A 17,962-nucleotide genomic window follows, 5' to 3' on the forward strand; every position below is an offset into this window, starting at 1 on the left:
CCGAAACTTGTTCACCTCCTCCTGTCGAATGAAATTACCAGCCGCACCCGAGTCCACATACGCCTCCACAGACCTACGCTCAAGACCTACAAAAATCAAAGCTGAAATAGTTAGGGGTAGAGAGGGATTAGAGTCACCTAGGAAGGTCTCTCTTACCTGGCCTAGGTGGAGGAGTTTCCCGGCCTCTCTGGACAGGAACGCAGGAAATGATTTACCCCTCCGCAATAAAGACACAAGCCCTGTGCCAACCTCTCCCTGCGATGCTGCTCCGACAACCTAACTCGATCCACCTGCATAGGTTCAGGAGCGGAAGAAGCAGAGGACTTGACCGGGGGGGGACCAGGCACCCAATTAGTCCTAAAGGATCTCCTCTCCCTGACTAATTCTCGAGAGCGCTCCTGGAAACGTAAATCAATACGTGTGGCCAGGGATATAAGGTCCTCTGTTGTGAATTCTGTGGCAGAGCTCCCTCCTGTGGTCACAAGTGGTACTTCGGCTGATTCTCTCTATGAGCTTCCGTTGGTGGAGGAGAGTGGTACTGCGGCTTCTGAGTTTCCTTCCTCAGGTGATGTGGTGAAGTCGTTAGGTGCTGCTCTATTTAACTCCACCTAGTGCTTTGATCCTGGCCTCCAGTCAATGTTCTAGTATTGGACTTGCTTCCTCCTGGATCGTTCCTGTGGCCTGCTGTTCTGCATAGCTAAGTTCCGCTTTTGTTATTTTGTTTGCTGTTTTTTCCTGTCCAGCTTGCTTATTTGGTTTTTCTTGCTCGCTGGAAGCTCTGGGACGCAGAGGGTGTACCTCCGTGCCGTTAGTCGGTACGGAGGGTCTTTTTGCCCCCTTCGCGTGGTTGTTTGTAGGGTTTTGTGTTGACCGCAAAGTTACCTTTCCTATCCTCGCTCTGTTCAGAAAGTCGGGCCTCACTTTGCTAAATCTATTTCATCTCTACGTTTGTCTTTTTATCTTAACTCACAGTCATTATATGTGGGAACTGCCTTTTCCTTTGGGGTATTTCTCTGAGGCAAGGTAGGCTTATTTTCTATCTTCAGGCTAGCTAGTTTCTCAGGCTGTGCCGAGTTGCATAGGGAGCGTTAGGCGCAATCCAAGGCTGCATCTAGTGTGGTTGGAGAGGATTAGGGATTGCGGTCAGCAGAGTTCCCACGTCTCAGAGCTCGTTCTATGTTTTTGGGTTATTGTCAGGTCACTGTATGTGCTCTGACTTCTATGTCCATTGTGGTACTGAATTACCTAATCATAACAGTCCTCCAGGATAGTAGGGGAATCCCGACCTGCGAGCTCATCCTTAATCTTGGACGAGAGCCCTCTCCAAAAAGCCCCTACCAGTGCCTCGTTATTCCACCGGAGCTCAGAGGAAAGTGTCCGGAAGCGGATGGCGTATTGTCCAACAGTAAGGTTACCCTGTTGAAGATTAAAGAGGGATTCACTGGTAGATGCCACCCGACCTGGCTCATCAAAGACCTTACGAAATGTGTCCAGAAAAATCTGTATACTGGCAACTACCGGGTCATCCCGCTCCCACAAAGGGTAAACGAGGACAGAGCTTCTCCCTCGAGATGGGACACAATACAAGCCACCTTAGCACGATCTGAGGGATATTGCTGGGGTAGGAGCTCGAAGTGTAGACGGCATTGGTTCAAAAAACCCCGACACAATTTGGGGTCACCGCTGTATCGAGGGGGCTTTCCCAAACGAGGAGGAGGAAGGGGTACTGGATCACGATGAGAGACAGAAGCAGCGGCGGCAGACTGAAGAGAGTGAAGGCGATCGTCGACCGATGCCATGTAAGTAAGAATATGGGACTGGGTATCTCGCTGCTGTGCGAGCTCCTGCTGGAGTCCCACCAGCAGAGGGGTGTTACCAGGATCCGAAGTCTGTAGGGCGGTTAAGCGAGAGTCCATAGACTTCATCACAGACATAATACGGGTCTGATTCTCCCGTAAGAACAACAACTCTTTCTGGGTTGCTGCTGAGGCACCAGCGGGGTCCATGACCTGATTGTACTGTGACGTCTGAGAATGACGAAAAGAGTGGACCCTCCGGGTCACGGTACTGATACACCCAGGGGCGAGCGAACCCGAGATGACAACCCCTATACAGGGATAGTTGGGGAGCAGGCCCGAGGGGAACAATACCGCAACAGCTGGTACCAAGAGGGACGGCTCTGGAAGGGACAGGAGAGGAAGGACGGAAGCGGAGGGGAAAGATCCTGGGAATGAAAGGAAAAGGTAGCGGGGAGCAAGGGACGGACCAAGGGAGACAGACTGGGAAAACGGAGGGAAAACAGGAGGAGAATAAGCCTGTGACAACAGACCAGACCGGAGCAGAAAAGGATCTGAACCAGACAGGGCCCAACGAACGTACAAACTGCACACAACAATCAGTCGCCTCCATTATGGAGGAGACGCCTGATATAGCCCAAAGAAGTACCTGATTGGAGAAGACAGGAGCAGGGAGGATCAGAAATGGTTAACTGGAGGAAGAAGTGCGCGCCCGCGTCCTAGGGCGCATGTGCGGAGCAGGTACAGGATGGGAGGAGAGAGGAGCGCGCACACCACGCCGAAATCCCCGAGCAGCAGGAAGAGGACGCGGGGAACCGGCGCGACGCTGAGAGCGGCAAGGAGAAATGAAGAGAGCGGGACTGACAGGAGAAGCGGCCGCAGCGTCAGAGGAGGCCGGTATGACATACATCAGTCAATACCTTTTTTGAGATATTTATAATTAAGTCTGTGGGCTGTTCCTGATCACAGGGGGTCTCGACGGGGCTTGATGATTTTTCTGTTTTGTGCCTCTTTTGTCTCTTCTGTCTTTTCCATTGCCGTCTTCCTCCTCTTCCCGTCCTCTTTCGGCAAAGGGGAGTCCAACTCTAGTAGGAGTAATTATATGGTTAGCATTGGTTTTCATATTGTCTCTATTTTTATTCTTATGGCCTCTCTTTCTCCATCTGATGTTATCGTTCATCCAGTTATAAATATTTACTGAATTATAGTCCTCCACATCACGGCTCCATTTCTTCCTTTTATTATCCTCCAATTCAGCTATTACTTTATCCAATCTACCCTTTACCACATCTTGAAAAGTCTTCCACTCTTCCTCCTGCAAACTCTCCTTAATTTTGGTGGTCAAATCCAAAATGCCTTCCTGTAACCCTTTCAGTTCCAACTGCAAATACTCCACATTCAGTAAAGTAACGTCCATATGACCTACGTGTTCTAATTGATTTATATCGATATTTATTTTAAATGTTTAAGCCTCAGTATGCATGTATTGTGAGCCAAAATGTTGTGGGCAAACTTGCCCTTAAGCAAAATGGTGACCATGAAGGATGAACAATGTGCATGCTCATACACACTTTACCGATTGGTTGATTCCAAGGTGATGTCACAGACATGCTCAGTGCGGCAGTGAATAAGCTGAATGCACCGTGGGTGACGGAGGTGTCGGATTTGTTTCTGTAATGTGACTATATCCTGTACCCCCATATGAATGTGATATCCTTTTTATATGAGCTCATTGGCACTTTATTACACTGCTGCACTTTAGAAACTGATGTATATCAACTGGGTGACTAGTTCACAAGTATCACTGAATGTGCTGGTATGAGCACCTGATGTATTAACACTGTTTTACATAATTGATGGATGGTAAACTGTGGAGACACTATTTCAATGTTCACTTGATATTTGTCCACTGCTTGAGAAAGGCAGAGAAACGTTGCTGCTAATGGATCAGTAAAGCTGCGGTTTTTCACTTAGATTTTTGGAGTGCTGCCTGTTTTTTTCTGATTTTTATTTTGGATGTTTGGACATCACCTTAACAGGTTTTATTGCACCCGTTTTTTTTGTACTGCTGCCAAATTTTCTTAAATTATCTGTTATCTATCTTACTATCTATTGCCTATCTCTCTATCATCTATTATCTATATCCACCTATCAATTATCTATTATATTTATATTATCTATCTATTTGATATATTTCTATCGTTCTATTATCTATTTATTTATTTATCTATTATCTATCATGTATCTATTGTCTATTTCTCTATTGTCTATTATCTTTCATCTATCATCTATCTATAATAGTCTTCTTGATAATAGATATCGTCCATTTTGATCTGCACTATATCAAGAGTTTATCAACTGTTTTTTTTACGGCTTTCCGAATGTCTCTATTTTTTAGACTATATATAATGGGGTTAACTAATGGAGTAAACACTGTATATAGCAGAGATAGGATTTTGCTCATGGTCAGTGATCGGCTTTTTGTTGGGATTATATAAACACCGAACATTGTCCAATAGTATAAGGAGACCACAATGAGGTGGGAGCTACAGGTGGAGAAGGCTTTCTGTCTACCGGTGCTGGATGGGATCTTTAGCACTGCTAGCACAATATACACATAGGATATTACAATGATTGTGGATGGGATAATTATAAGTACAATGGACAAAAGATACATTTCCAATTGAATAATGAAGATATCAGAACAGACAAGTCCTAGCAAGGGGACAATGTCACAATATAAATGGTCAATGATGTTTGATCCACAAAAATTGAGTGTTCCAGTTTTTATTAAATGAATTAAAAGAAAAGAAAATCCAAACAGCCAACAGGTAACAGATAATATCCCACAATGTCTATCTGTCATGATGTTGGAGTAACGTAGAGGATTACAGATGGCCACATATCGGTCATAAGACATCATAGCGAGAAGAAAACATTCAGATGATTCAGAGGCGCCTAAAAAATAAAACTGAGTGATGCATTCAATAAGACTAATGCTCCCCCCATTATTCAGTAGAATGTGGAGCAAGTAGGGGACAATATCGGTGATGACCAAAATGTCACTGACGGACAGTTGTGAGATGAAGAAGTACATTGGAGTGTGGAGGTTCTTGCTGGTGGACACCAGGGTGATGATTAGGAGGTTCCCACATATCGTCCCACAGTAAACCACCAAGAAAAGAAAGAACAGTGAAATTCTGAAACCTTGGCTGCCTTGAAATCCTAAAATAAAAAACTCAGTGACCGCTGTCAAATTGCTTTCCTGCATTTCAGAATGAACAAGCTACGAAACAATGCAATTTTGAAGGTGAGAAATATGAAAACAAAAACATTTATTATACAATGTTGTGTATATTGGTTAGAAAAATGCCAAATTATCTGTAAAAGGTCAAAAATATGAACAATCAGAGAAGAATTATATGTGAAGTGTGAAGCTTCATACAATTTTTAATTAGAAAATGAAAAGACATTTACTTTTTTTTTCAAATCACAGAAGTAAAAGAATCTTCCGCTGCCGTCAGTCTGGATGATATCTGGAGATTTCCTGCTAATACTTACAGCAGATATTTATCATTATTCATCAGGAAATCTAGTGCAGAATCTGTGAATATTAGTTATCTTGTGTAGAAATGTCCCAGAGGAAAAAGTGATCATCACCGTCACGTTATGTGGTCGTCACACAAGATTAATATGAACCACAATGGCTTTATGGCCGGATATTTATATAGTAATAAACGGCAAGGTGCCAGGTGACGTGAGTCTTGGGAGATTTTTTCGCCTCTGTCTCATGAGTTCTCTTTATTTTATTATTTCCAAATACAAATATAAAATTATAATTAACAGCTTGTTAGTAAGAAAATACAAATCAAATAAAGTTTGCCATAAATAACATCTTTGTTTAACCCCTTCATGACCCAGCCTATTTTGACCTTAATGACCTGGCCGTTTTTTGCAATTCTGCCCAGTGTCCCTTTATGAGGTAATAACTCGGGAACGCTTCAACGGATCCTAACAGTTCTGAGAATGTGTTTTCATGACATATTGGGCTTCATGATAGTGGTAAATTTAGGTCAATAATTTTTGCGTTTATTTGTGAAAAAAAATGGAAATTTGGCTAAAATTTTGAAAATTTCGCAATTTTCAATATTTTAATTTTTATTCTATTAAACCAGAGAGTTATGTGACAAAAATAGTTAATAAATAACATTACCCACATGTCTACATTACATAAGCACAAGTTTGGAAACAAATTTTATTTTTGCTAGGGAGTTATAAGGGTTAAAATTTGACCAGCGATTTCTCATTTTTACAACAAAATTTACAAAACCATTTTTTTTAGGGACCACCTCACATTTGAAGTCAGTTTGAGGGGTCTATATGGCTGAAAATACCCAAAAGTGACACCATTCTAAAAACTGCACCCCTCAAGGTACTCAAAACCACATTCAAGAAGTTTATTAACCCTTCAGATACAATTGCAATTTTGAACGAACTATGTGATGAGCCTTCACCCACTGCTCCTAAAGGTAAGTTTGCACTACCGAAGCCTAAACGCTTCCCTCTGCTTAACCTTTTTCCGGAGATTGATCTTTTTGTTAAAGTGATGACTGAAGACTTAAAGAAAATTTCAACTAGTATACAACATGATAATTTGACCCGTCAGCAACGACGAGCCTTAACGGATCTACGTTCCATTGATGGAGTATTAATTAAGCCTGCCGACAAAGGCGGTAATATTGTACTGTGGCCAACGGAAATGTATGAAAAAGAGGCCTTCAGACAGCTGCGCGATGAAGACACTTACAGGAGATTAAGTTTCAATCCTACCTCTATTTTTCAGGCAGAACTGCTGGATATAATCGAGGAAGCATTTACTGACGGACTGATTAACAAAGATTTGAGAGACGGGTTGGTCCCCGATACACCACGGACCCCATGTCTGTATCTTTTACCCAAAGTGCATAAAAATCTAACATGCCCGACAGGTCGACCAATTGTGTCCGGAAATGGAGGATTGACGGAGAATGTGGGTAAGATGCTTGATTTTTACCTTAAACCCATTGTTGAAACACTTCCTTCTAACCTGAGAGACACGGGGGATATTCTGTCTAAAATCTCTAATATTAATCTGGAACCTGACATGCTATTGGTTACATTAGACGTGGAGTCTCTTTACACGTCTATCCGGCATGCGGATGGCATGGAGGCTGTGAGCTTTTTCTTGAGCAACACCGACATTGACGATCAGTTTTGTAGGTTTCTGCTATCCTTACTGGAATTTGCATTGAGTCACAATTTTTTTATTTTTAAGGAGGCACTCTACCTACAGCTCCAGGGTACAGCCATGGGGGCGGCCTTTGCGCCGTCCTATGCATGTCTGTTCCTGGGGCTGTGGGAGAGGAAAATCTTTATCACTGATGCCACTTCCCTTGCTTCCAACGTACTTATGTGGGCCAGATATATCGATGACGTTTTTGCTATCTGGCAAGGCACTGAAAAAGACCTTCTGAAGTTTATTGATGAATTGAATGTCAATGACCTTAACATAAAACTTACCTGTCATTACAGTCGTGAGATGGTCGAGTTCCTGGATGTGTGTATCCAAAGGGATGTGGATGGCTTCCTCCAGAGTGACCTACATAGGAAAGCTACATCAGTTAACAGTCTCTTACACTCTACATCTGCTCCTCCGAAACATCTTAAAAATAGTATCCCATATGGACAACTTCTTAGAGCTAAACGAATATGCTCGGAGGATGGCTTATATCAAAAACAAGCGGAAGATATTTCCCATCGTTTTATGGACCGTGGCTACTCATCAAGGACAATCAGACGATGTAGGAAGAGAGCTGCACGAGTTGATAGAGCAGGCCTCCTCGGAAACAAGAGGGAATCTCAAACGTCAACTGAGGTGAGGTTTATTGCCACCTTTTCAAATAAATCAACAGAAGTCAGGGGAATATTAGATAAATATTGGCCTATTATAAAACAGGATTCTGTTTTGACCAAATGCCTAAAAGACATACCTTCTGTCACGTATCGAAGGAACAAAAACCTAAGAGACCTCCTTACCCACAGCCACTATCGGGGCCCAAAATCGGAAAATGCGTTTGGCTCCAAAGGCCCGAGATGGGGTTTCTTCCCGTGTCGTGATTGTATGGCGTGTAAAAACCTGGAACGCTGCTTCACGTGTTTATCCAGCGATGGGTCTAAGGAATTCAGGATCACCCAGCACATCACTTGCTCCACGGACCATGTGGTATATTACGCCACTTGCCCTTGTGGCCTCATTTATGTGGGCCTTACATCACGTCAACTGCGTATCAGAATTAGAGAGCATATCCGAGACATTAAAGCAGCTCTGAACTCATCGGCTGATGAGTTCTTAAAGCCTATTCCTAGGCATTTCAAAGAAAAACATGGGTGCAACAGTCACCTCTTGAAAGTACGCGGTATAGATTGTGTCCTGATGGATGGACGAGGGGGTGATATGAGGAAACGACTCGCCCAGTTGGAAGCCCAATGGATTGTTCGCATAGATTGCATTCGCCCAAAGGGGCTTAATGAAGTTTTGAGCTTTGTCCCTTTCCTATAGTTTTTTATAGCTATATACTTATATTTATTCTGGCTATAATAAACTTTTTACTAGTGTTTTGTGGTTTTTTATGTCTTTTAACAGTTGTTTTTTGTTTATGTCACTCATATTCTTCTTTTTTCATCTATTCAACAGATCGTTTATTTCATCTATTCAACAGATCGTTTATGTCCTCTACTAATCCTCCTTTATGATTCAGGAAGTGCTGACAGATTCGGCTTTCAAGCAATCAAGAGTCTATTTTTATATTTTTATATTATTTTTTTTATATATATACTGTTTTATATATATTATTGGTGTGTTTTTTCCTCTATTCATGACTTCATTTTTAGGGCACTCACTTAGCACTTTTATGTATTATATGAATTTTTGTACTTTCTATGTTTAATGCCTGCTAGCTAATCAACCTGCTAGTTCCTTTATTAACAATATTCTCTTTTTTTGACACCCTATTTTTGTATACATTTTTGTATACATTTATGTATTTATTTTCACTACTAAGTCATTAGCATATATGCTTTTTGAGTCTGTAGTACACCTCACTATATATAGTATGGTATACACCTTTATTATCTCTCTCTTTGGAGTACTGGTCTGTAGCTGTGTACACGGCTCAGTTCTTACTTTCACTTTATTTGTTTTTTGTCGGATATTTTGTGTGCATGTAGGTCCGGTTTTAATATAACTATTTGGCCGCTCTATGCTACTTTTCTGTCCAGTGACATACCCTAGCTAATTGCATCACCTGGCGATAAATGTGCCAGTACTTTTTAGTATTTATATCTCTGTTTACATTGATCACCATTTAATCCCTTTCATACTTTTGTCATGGCTGTGCCCGGTTCTTACATGTGCCCAGTGGGTACGATCTCACTTCACCTTGCGCGATCACCCTCACTTAGTAAGCTGAGGTTTTGAATAGATCTTCCATAGACTCTTTGAAGCCTTTCATTAGCTCTTCTGCCTTCCTGTCCTCTGGGCAGCGTGCGCTTCACTCGGTAGGCGTGGTCTGGTTGCCGTGGACACGCGTCCTCTTCGCGTCGCACGGCTGGCCCCTCCCACTGACGCGTCAGTGCGGGGCGCGGCCGTGTGACGTTGAACGCAGCCTCCGCCGCCTCCAGCCACGGCCGGGCCGGATGCAGCACCGCCTCAGCCGCCTGGAGGTCATTAATAGAGAGGTATTTAAGGACCCTCATTCCACTATCCACTAGCGCCCCCCGAGGAAGCAACTATTGCGAAACGCGCGTCGGGGCCTCCTCTTCCACGCACGATTACAGCAGGTCGGTAAAGTATTAACCTTAGATCGGCTTAGCCCTCCCCTTAGTGTATGGGACTTCCCGGGACTTTTTGTCATGCATGGCTTACTGAGCCATTAGGGACAACCAGACTAACACGCTAGGATCTATATGACTATACACGTCATGTGGGGTCTATTCATATGCACTATGCTTTAATGGGACCTCCACATAGTTGTCCACATATGTACGCTATCGTCCTGCTGTTCGTTCAACATTTTGGAGCCTTATTTCTTATGTAGCTACCATTTTTGCTGATATTAGGTACTATAACCATTAGTATGACTATTATGTTCTCATTTTGATTACACCTATATGCTACTGTATACGGCTTTCTTATAGCTACTATTTGACTTGCCCTTGGTCGCATTTATATATCTGTGCGTGGCACTAGGTTTGCCTCTACTTTTATCTTTTGCATTTTTTGTATCTTATATATATGGTATTTTTTAAATGTATTCATTGTCATTAGCTTTTAGCTGTCTTCAATAAAGCTGTTTATATGGTTATCTTTGAGCTCTTGTCTCCATTGCTTTTTGGTTCTCTTATATTGTATTATGGTGGAGCATTTAAATTAAATTGTTTGCCCTCCCTGTAGGTTTACCTTCAGGTACTTCACAGCAGCAGAAGCAACATGGAAGGAAAAAATGAACATTTAACTTTTTAGTCACAAAAATGATGTTTTACCAACAATTTTTTTTATTTTCCCAAGGGTAAAAAGAGAAACTGGACCACAAACATTATTGTACAATTTGTCCTGAGTACACCAATACCTCATATGTGGGGGGGAACCACTGTCTGGGCGCACGGCAGGGCAACTTGGAAGGGAAGGAGCGCCATTTGACTTTTTCAATGAAAAATTGGCTCCACTCTTTAGCGGACATCATGTCACGTTTGGAGAGCCCCTGTGTGCCTAAACATTGGAGCTTCCCCACAAGTAACTGCATTTTGGAAACTAGACCCCCCAAGGAGCTTATCTAGATTCATAGTGAGCACTTTGAACCCCCAGGTGCTTCACAAATTGATCCGTAAAAATGAAAAAGTACTTTTTTTTCACAAAAAATTTATTTTAGCCTCAATTTTTTCATTTTCACATGGGCAACAGGATAAAATGGATCCTAAAATGTGTCTGACAATTGCTCCTGAGTACACTTATACCTCATATGTGGGGGTAAACCACTGTTTGTGCACAGAGCAAGGCTCGGAAGGGAAGGAGCGCCATTTGACTTTTGAATGAAAAATAAGCTCTTATCGTTAGCGGACACCATGTCGCGTTTGGAGAGCCCCTGTGTGCCTAAACATTGGAGCTCCCCCACATGTGACCCCATTTTCGAAACTAGACCCCAAAAGGAACTTATCTAGATGCATAGTGAACACTTTGAAACCCCAGGTGCTTCACAAATTGATCCGAAAAAATGAAAAACTACTTTTTTTCACGAAAAATTTAATTTAGCCTCAATTTGTTCATCTCCACATGAGCAACAGGATAAAATGGATCCTAAAATTTATTGTGCAATTTCTCCTGAGTACACCGATACCTCACATGTGGGGGTAAACCACTGTTTCGGCACGCGGCAGGGGTCAGAAGGGAAGGAGTGCCATTTGACTTTTTGAATGAAAAATTAGCTCCAATCGTTAGTGGACACCATGTTGCGTTGGGAGAGCCCCTGTGTGCCTAAACATTGGAGCTCCCCCACATGTGACCCCATTTTGGAAACTGGACCTCCCATGGAACTAATCTTGATGTGCGGTGACCACTTTAAACCCTTCATAGAAGTTTATAACGCAGAGCCGTGAAAATAAAAAATCATTTTTCTTTCCTCAAAAATTATTTTTAGCCTGCAATTTTTTATTTTCACAAGAGTAACAGATGAAATTGGACCCCAAAAGTTGTTGTCTAGTTTGTCCTGAGTATGCTGATGCCCCACATGTGCAGGGGGAACCACTGTTTGGGCACACGTCGGGGCTCAGAAGGGAAGTAGTGACTTTTGAAATGCAGACTTTGATGGAATGCTCTGCGGGCGTCACGTTGCATTTGCAGAGCCCCTGATATGCCTAAACAGTAGAAACCCCCCTCCAGTGACCCTATTTTGGAAACTAGACTCCCCAAGGAACTTATCTAGATGAGTGGTGAGCACTTTCAACCCCCAAGTGCTTCACAGAAGTTTATAACGCAGAGCCGTGAAAATAAAAAATTATTTTTCTTTCCTCAAAAATTATGTTTTAGCAAGCAATTTTTTTTCTTGCAAGGGTAACAGGAGAAATTGGACCCCAAAAGTTGTTGCCCAGTTTGTCCTGAGTATGCTGGTACCCCATATGTGGGGGTAAACCACTGTTTGGGCGCACGTCGGGGCTCGGAAGGGAGGGAGCACCATTTGACTTTTTGAATACAAGATTGGCTGGAATCAATGGTGGCGCCATGTTGCATTTGGAGACCCCTGATGTGCCTAAACAGTGGAAACCCCTCAATTCTAACTTCAACACTAACCCCAACACACCCCTAACCACAACCCTAACCCCAACACATCCCTAACCCTAATCCCAACCCTAACCCTAATCCTAACCCTAATCCCAACCCTAACCACAACTTTAACCCCCATACACCCCTAACCCTATCCATAACCCTAACCACAAGCCTAATATTAACCCTATTTCCAACCCTAGCCCTAATTCCAACCCTGACTCTAATTCCAACCCTAACCTTAAGGCTATGTGCCTACGTTGCGGATTCATGTGAGCTTTTTCCGCACGATTTTTGAAAAATCCGCAGGTAAAAGGCACTGCGTTTTACCTGCGGATTTCCAGCGGATTTCCAGTGTTTTTTGTGCGGATTTCACCTGTGGATTCCTATTGAGGAACAGGTGTAAAACGCTGCGGAATCTGCACAAAATTGACATGCTGCGGAAAATACAACGCAGCGTTTCTGCACGGTATTTTCCACACCAAGGGCACAGCGGATTTGGTTTTCCATAGGTTTACATGGTACTGTAAACCTGATGGAAAACTGCTACGAATTTGCAGCGGCCAATCCGCTGCGAATTCCCGGCCAATCCGCTGCGGATCCGCAGCCAAATCCGCACCATGTGTAAATACCCTAAACCTAAACCTAACCCTAGCCCTAACCCTAACCCTAGCCCTAACCCTAACCCTAACCCTAGCCCTAACCCTAGCCCTAACCCGAGCCCTAACCCTAACCCTAGCCCTAACCCTAACCCTAGTGGAAAAAGAAAAAAAAAATATTTTCTTTATTTTATTATTGGCCCTACCTATGGGAGTGATAAAGGGGGTAATTTACTATATGTTTTATTTTGATCACTGTGATAGGTTATCACAGTGATCAAAATATGCCTGGAACAAATCTGCCGGCCGGCAGATTCGGCGGGCGCACTGCGCATGCGCCCGCCATTTTGGAAGATGGCGGCGCCCAGGGAGAAGACGGATGGACACCGGAAGGCCCGGTAAGTATAAGGGGGGAGATCTGAGCATGGGTGTGGATCAGAGGATGGGGGGTGGCGTCGGAGCACCGGGGGAGCGGGCAGGTAGCCGAAGGGGAGCGAAGCACCGGATGGAGGACCGGGGAGGAGATCGGTGGCAGTGGGGGGGGTACACCAGTGTTTCCAGCCATGGCCGATGATATTGCAGCATTGGCCATGGCTGGATTGTAATATTTCACCAGTTTTTTAGGTGAAATATTACAAATCGCTCTGATTGGCAGTTTCACTTTCAACAGCCAATCAGAGCGATCGTAGCCACGGGGGGGTGAAGCCACCCGCCCTGGGATGAAGTACCACTCCCCCTGTCCCTGCAGATCAGGTGAAATTGGAGTTAACCCTTTAACCCGATCTGCAGGGACACGATCTTTCCATGACGCCACATGGCGTGCACAAGATTGGCACAAACTTTCATGATGCCTACATGGCGTCATGGGTCGGGAAGGGGTTAAAAGAGTTGAGGGGGCACTTGTCAGAAGTTGTTTGAGCTTTTCAGAGGTTTTTTTATTCTTCAGTTTAACGATTTCTGTTGAATATTTTGCTATTCTTAATCTCTAATGTAATCTATTTCTAAAATCATCTAATTCTGTCTGTTTGTCTGTAAAGGAAATCCCACTTCACTGATTGGTCGCGCAAGCTGTCCATGACCAGTCAGCGACAGGCGCAGTCGGGCCGTGAATTGGTGCGGGAGTTGAACCACGCTTCACTGATTGGTTGCGTCCGGCCGACGGCAACCAATCAGCGATATTGGCATGGGATTTAAACCCCGCTATGCTGATTGGTCACGCCAGCCGACCATGACCAACCAGCGATATTGGCACGGGATTTAAACACCACTTTGGTGATTGGTCGCGTCCGGCTGGCCTCGACCAAACAGCGACAGGTGCAGTCCAGCCACAAATTGGCGTGGGATTTGAAGCAATCAGCGATATTGGTGCGGGATTAAAATACCACTTCTCTGATTGATTGTGCCCAACCGGCCGCAATCATTCAGCGACAGGTGCAGTCCGGCCGCGAATTGGTGCGGGATTTGAAACATGCTTCGCTGACTGGTCACGCCCGGCCGGCCGCAACCAATCAGCGACAGGCGCAGTCTGGCCGCGAATTGGCACGGGATTTGAACCATGCTTCACTGATTGGTTGCACCGGGCGATATTGGCATGGGATTTAAACACCGCTTCACAAAATTGGTCACGCTCGTCCGGCCTTGCCTATCAGCGACAGGTGCAGTCCGGCCTCAAATTGGCCGGGGATTTGAACCACGCTTCTCTGATTGGTCATGTTCATCTGGCCGCAACCAATCAGCGACAGGTGCAGTCCAGCTGCCAATTGGCTCGAGATTTGATTCGCTGATTTCATTGCATTATTCTTAAATCTTCATAAATAAACTACATACATATTCTACAATAACCGATGCGTTAGAATCGGGCCACCATCTAGTTACCGATAATCACTCATTATAATTATGTGATACATTACAGACAATGCAATGTACTCTTATATCAAATTTTGTAAATCATATACAAAAATGGTGTAGAGAAACCATATCATCTTTGGAAAGTTAATAAAATAAACTTTTTTGGGAACTTGGACAATGAGGTTTTGTACATGTTCAGACTTGATGCCTATTCACTTTTCCAATATACTGGTTCCATTTCTGATATGTCTCCCCTCTTGTCAGTGGTGGTCTTGCCTCCTCCTCACTTGTATCCTTTCTTTTCTTTATTTTTTTTATATAGCGCTAACATATTCCGCAGCACTTTACATTTTTGCACACATTATCATCGCTGTCCCAATTATCACCGCTGTACCTGGAGGAAACGCACGCAAACACTGAGAGAACATACAAACTCTTTTGCAGATGTTGTCCTTGGTGGCGTTTGAACCCAGGACTCCAGTGCTGCATGGCTGCGGTGCTAACCACTGAGCCACCGTGCTGCCCATCCTTGGTCCCGTCTGCTCCAATGGTTACACTGCACTCGATACACCAAACATAATTGGCTACTGGCTCATATACTGTATTTGGAAGCTAGGTAAAACACTTGGCCACTTCCTCAGAAGAAGGCTATGGCACTGAAACACAAGTAGGGGTCCCTGATGCCACATTCCAGCTCTGGTAATGTTTTCTTATGCTATATACTAATCTATGTTTTTCTTTGTTTTTTTATACTATGCCTTAATTAGGAGTTCATTACTGCATCAACGTGGCACGGCATGGAGGTGATCAGCCTGTTGGACTGCTGAGGTGTTATGGAAGCCCAGTTTACTTTGATAGCATCCTTCAGCTCATTTTCAATTGTTGGGTCTGGTGTCTCTCATCTTCCTCTTTACAATACTCCATAGATTATCTATGGGGTTAAGGTCAGGCGTGTTTGCTGACCTATCAAGCACAGTGATACTTTTGTTTTTACACCAGATATTGTTACTTTTGGCAGTATGGACAGGTGCCAAATCCTGCAGGAGAATCACATTTCCGTCTCCAAAATATTTGTCGGCAGAGGGAAACATGAAGCACTCTAAAATGTCCTGGTAGATGGCTGTGCTGACTTTGGTCTTGATAAAACACAGTGGACCTACACCAGCACATGACTCCCCAATCACCATCACTGATTGTAGAATCTTCACACTAGACCTCAAGCTGCTTGGATTGTGGCCTCTCCTCTTCCTTCAGACTCTGGGACCTTGTTTCTAATGAAAGTAAATTTTGCATTTCATTTGGAAATCAACATCTTGGACCACTGACAGTTCAGTTCTTTTTCTCCTTGGCCCTGGTAAGATGCTTTTGGTGTTGTATATTGGTCATGAATGGCTTGACACAATGAATTCGACACTTGTAGCCCATGTCCTGGATACATCTGTGTGTGGTGGCTCTTGAAGTAATGATTCCAGTAGCGGTCCTCTCCTTGTGAATCTCCTCCAAATTTTTGAATGGCCTTTTCTTTCAAGGTTGTGGTTATCCCGGTTGCTTGAGCATCTTTTTCTACCACACTTTTTCCTTCCACTCAACTTTCCATAAATTTGCTTGGATACAGCACTGTGTGAGCAGCCATCTTCCTTACCAATGAACTTTTGCATCAATGACTGCCTTCTGGACATCTGTCAAGTCAGCAATCTTCAAAGTAAAAGGAAAAGCATCCTGCCCAGGTGATAAAAGAATCCAATATCTTTATTCTGCCATAATGCAACGTATCGACCTAAAAAGGTCTTTATCAAGCATGCACAATACACATAATGGCTGCCTTATATAGTGTGGTGGCACAAGCTCACCAATCACTGACAAAGTGCCGCCCATTACCCAATACATATAAAATACATACAAAAAAATACACAATTAACCCCATCAATGTCTACATCTTAAATCCCCAACATAAAAAACAAAAAAATAACAGAACAATACAATATAAACAAAAAGTAGTATGTGCATATTAACCCTTTATGTATAAACCTGGCCAGTCACAGCCAGGCTTCCCTGTTGTCACAGAAACCAAAGAGCCCATCAGGTTCAACTATCCTATATAAACAAAGCCAGAACCTATCATCATGGAGATCAATCCTGGCACTGAAAATGTCCAGCAATGGTCTAATTACGAGTACTCACTCTGAGCAGTATCTCATAAGAGCTATCCCTATTCGCTGCTCTCTCCTCCATGTCCCTGGCATGCACACACAAAAGGCTGCTGACTAGAGTTGAGTGACTTTTACTTTTTTAGGATCGAGTCGGGTTTCGTGAAACCCGACTTTCTCAAAAATCGGGTCGGGTGAAATCGGCCGATTATTGCGAAAAGTCGGGGGCCGACCGAAACACGAAACCCAATGCAAGTCAATGGGGAATCAAAGTCGGCAGTGAGTGGAGGACAGGAAAACAACCACAGTGCCCACTTTAATGCCAAAAACATATATTCTTATTTCTTAATCTTGTGAATCTTAATTTACTTTATAATAATAGTTAGGCATTGAAAACAGGGGCTCATTTTGCTAAAGTTGTGGGGGGGTAGGGCTGGCTCAAGATTTTCATGGGCCCAGGAAACGCAGAATACATCACAGCGGTGGAGCAGGGAGAGGTAAGTATTTCAACTTTGCAAGTGCTGTGATCCTGAGCAAGAAGGGGGGGGTCACTAGTTGGCACTTGCACAGGGCCCCACATAGTACGGCGGTGTTTTTGACGGCAGGGCTAAGATGACTTTTCTCGCAAAGAAGTGTCGACTGGGTAGGTCATAACGTGGTACTGCATAGGCCATCAGAGCTTTGAAAGCTTCGCTTTCAACCAACTGGTAGGGCATCATCTCTAACGAGATTAGTTTAGCAATGTGGGCGTTCAAACCCTGAGTATGCAGATGACAGGATGAGTACTTTCTTTTCCTAATGAGAGTCTCTTGTAGGGTGAGCTAGACTAGAGAGCTGCATATGGTGGAACTAGCGGGGGTGGTGGTGGTGGACATGGCAGATTGAGAGAGGGTTGGTGATGGTATTCTTGATGTTGGCCTACCTACAGTGTTTCCTACCAAGAACCTTGTGATTCCCTGACTGCTTTGGCCTTGCGACGATACCTCCACATTTGCTTCTGGTGGTGTCCTAATAGGTGGGCTTACAGTGAGGGAAGCAATGTAGCGTTGCTGACTACATTCATTCTGAGCAGGTGCACCAATGGTACGGGACATTTGGTAGTTAGTCCAGGCTTGCAAGTGCATGCTGGTTAAATGTCTACGCATGCACATTGTATTTAAATTTAGGAGATTCTTCCCTCTGCTAAAGGTCTTTGAGCATTTCTTACAGATAACTTTG

General features: G+C 43.7%; 1 protein-coding gene across 1 annotated transcript; it reads right to left on the reverse strand.

The window, feature by feature from the left end:
- Window positions 1-4,134: 4,134 nt before the first annotated feature.
- LOC138674816 (olfactory receptor 5AP2-like) lies at window positions 4,135-5,067 on the reverse strand. The gene has a single exon (XM_069762631.1). The coding sequence runs from the start codon at window positions 5,065-5,067 to the stop codon at window positions 4,135-4,137; it is 933 nt and encodes a 310-aa protein (XP_069618732.1).
- Window positions 5,068-17,962: the final 12,895 nt, after the last annotated feature.

The sequence above is a fragment of the Ranitomeya imitator genome, chromosome 4 (genome assembly GCF_032444005.1).
Source record: "Ranitomeya imitator isolate aRanImi1 chromosome 4, aRanImi1.pri, whole genome shotgun sequence".
Taxonomy (NCBI): domain Eukaryota; kingdom Metazoa; phylum Chordata; class Amphibia; order Anura; family Dendrobatidae; genus Ranitomeya; species Ranitomeya imitator.

What these genes read in the sequence shown, in the direction of transcription:
- LOC138674816 (XM_069762631.1), bottom strand. Translation starts at nt 5,067, where the DNA reads ATGCAGGAAAGCAATTTGACAGCGGTCACTGAGTTTTTTATTTTAGGA.